The sequence below is a fragment of the Poecilia latipinna genome, unplaced genomic scaffold (genome assembly GCF_001443285.1).
Source record: "Poecilia latipinna isolate Pla-1442-1.1 unplaced genomic scaffold, P_latipinna-1.0 Scaffold3895, whole genome shotgun sequence".
Lineage (NCBI taxonomy): Eukaryota > Metazoa > Chordata > Actinopteri > Cyprinodontiformes > Poeciliidae > Poecilia > Poecilia latipinna.
The window spans coordinates 1-2,255 of record NW_015116511.1 but is presented as its reverse complement, the minus strand read 5'-3'; the positions used below and the strand labels follow the sequence as shown (position 1 = coordinate 2,255).

General features: G+C 46.5%; 1 protein-coding gene across 1 annotated transcript; it reads left to right on the top strand.

The window, feature by feature from the left end:
* Positions 1 to 677: 677 nt before the first annotated feature.
* On the top strand, positions 678 to 1,778 carry LOC106941847 (nuclear transcription factor Y subunit beta-like). Its single transcript, XM_015024974.1, has one exon. The coding sequence runs from the start codon at positions 822 to 824 to the stop codon at positions 1,395 to 1,397; it is 576 nt and encodes a 191-aa protein (XP_014880460.1). The 5' UTR covers positions 678 to 821; the 3' UTR covers positions 1,398 to 1,778.
* Positions 1,779 to 2,255: the final 477 nt, after the last annotated feature.

The window sequence follows — 2,255 nt, the reverse complement described above, 5'->3', positions numbered from 1 at the left end:
CCAACTTAAACTTAATAATATACAGAGATCCCTCGCTATAACGCGGTTCACCTTTCGCTGCTTCGCGGATTTTTTTGTGCAGTTTTTTTCACAGTGCATTGTGTTCTGCGTCCTGATTGGCTAAACAGTCTCCGAGCTCCTTCTCTACCTGTGTGCCAATAATGTTACGGTATTTAAATAGAAGTAATACAGATTGGCCATTCAGGAGATGAGCTGAAAACTTTGAATGCCTGCTGGAAAAAAACTGGCCAGAATCAGCACAAAACCTGACCGGAGGCTCGGTTAACAAGATCCATCGCTCTGCCGTAGATCCAGCTGTGAGTCTCGCGGGGCAGGTTGGAGGAGACGCTTTAATGACATGACTCCAGATCACATTAAGGCCCGATTGATGAACACGCACATCCGCTGACCTGAAAACAGCGTTTGTTCTTTGGTTTCAATGTAGAGTATTTAATTATGCTGTATAATAATTGTAAGAACTAAAGGTAACTACATTAGTTACCTAAAGTAACGCGGGTTATTTTCGGAAAGCAACCCCCATGAAAAACGAGGGATCACTGTGTATATTTTATTTTCATTCACCCTAAACATGCGTTTTTTGTCAAGAAAAGTAGATATTTTGTTTTGTCTTTTCCTTTTACAAGCCCTACTTTTGTTATTGCCTCCTGCATCATTATGTTAATGAGGAGAGCTGCCTTCTATGTCCAGCTCCTCTACTATTGGTCAATAGAGCTTTGGAATCAACGTCACTGCATCAAACGTTGTGGGGCGTTTAGGTCGCTCGGTGCCGAGGAAGGTAACCAACCAGGGCTTCATTGGAGATGGACAGAGACAGCTCAACCACAGACGCCTCTCAGCTGGGCATGACTGGAGAATACATGGCGTCCAGTCATTATGTTCTCCACCCCCAGGACGATGATGGAGAAGAGAACATGAATGACCATGAAGACAACGGAACCAAGGAGAACTACAGGGAACAGGACATTTACCTCCCTATTGCTAACGTGGCTCGCATCATGAAGAACACTGTGCAGGAGTGTGTGAGCGAGTTCATCAGCTTCATCACGTCGGAAGCCAGTGAGCGCTACCACCACGAGAAGAGGAAGACCATCAACAGGGAGGACTTCCTGTTCGCCGTGTCCAGGCTGGGCTTCAACATGTATGTCGACCCCCTCAAGCTCTACCTGCAGAAGTTCAGAGAGGCGATGAAGGGGAAGATGGGGATGCCGAGGGTGGCAGTGGGAGAAAGTCTGGGTGAGGATCTGACAGACGACGGCTTTGCCAATCCGCTTCCAGCTGGGACTATCACAGCAGATGGTCAGCAGCAGAATGTCATGGTGTACACCACCACTGCATACCCACAGATTCCCACCGTACAGCAGATCCAGTTTTCATGACGAGCGCCAACACCAGGCCCTCCTGCTGGGCTTTTACCCGGGACTCGTGCTCACCTGATGACCTCTGACCCTTCCGCTTGGAAAGGTCATCCAGTCGACTGGAAGGGAAGCATTCGGAGAAGCCCTCATGTACAGAGAAATCACTACTGCCCCTTTTCCACTGGCTCTACTTCAACAACCCGGCTCGGCTCGGCTCTGTTTCGGAGTGACCGCGTTTCCACCGGCCTACTTGGCTCTGTTGCAGGGTACCGCCTCCTGGTGGCGGGGGGGGTGTAGCGCCCGGCCTCCAGGAGCTACCTGCTGTGCTTCGTTACATGCGACCTAACGCGAGTTGTTGTTTTTCTGATACAAAAGAAGAAGAGAGAGCTGAGCTATTTTTTATAGCCTGATTGCGATTTTTCTGAGATTTCAAGAAAATGTGACAGTGGGAGGAAAGCTGCGATGTGGTGAGGAGGAGCTGATCTCCGCCTTGCAGCGGCAGGAAAGCAGGTGACTCAGGTGGTTCAGGTAAGCTAACGATGATTTTTGTATTAAACTAATACAAAAATTATTAGTTTTTGTATTAAACTAATACAAAAATCATGAGGTAATGCTCATGTATATTCTGCACTATTACAAGTTTTATTGTAATATTAAAAGTTTATCGTAATGTTAGTCAGGGTGTTGCAAATAACTTAAAAATATCAGAATTAATTCATAATATAACTGTAATGTGCAACCGAGTGTCTTCAGAAAATGCGCATGTTGTTTGAGCAATAAAAATAAAGCAGACTTTGTGTTTTAAATGTAGTACAAACCAGACAGATATATCTACAAACTGCTCACCTGGCTGGAGAGCAGCAGCGGCGTCAGCTGCGT

Coding starts and splice junctions, on each gene's coding strand:
- LOC106941847 (XM_015024974.1), top strand. CDS start 822: ATGGACAGAGACAGCTCAACCACAGACGCCTCTCAGCTGGGCATGACT.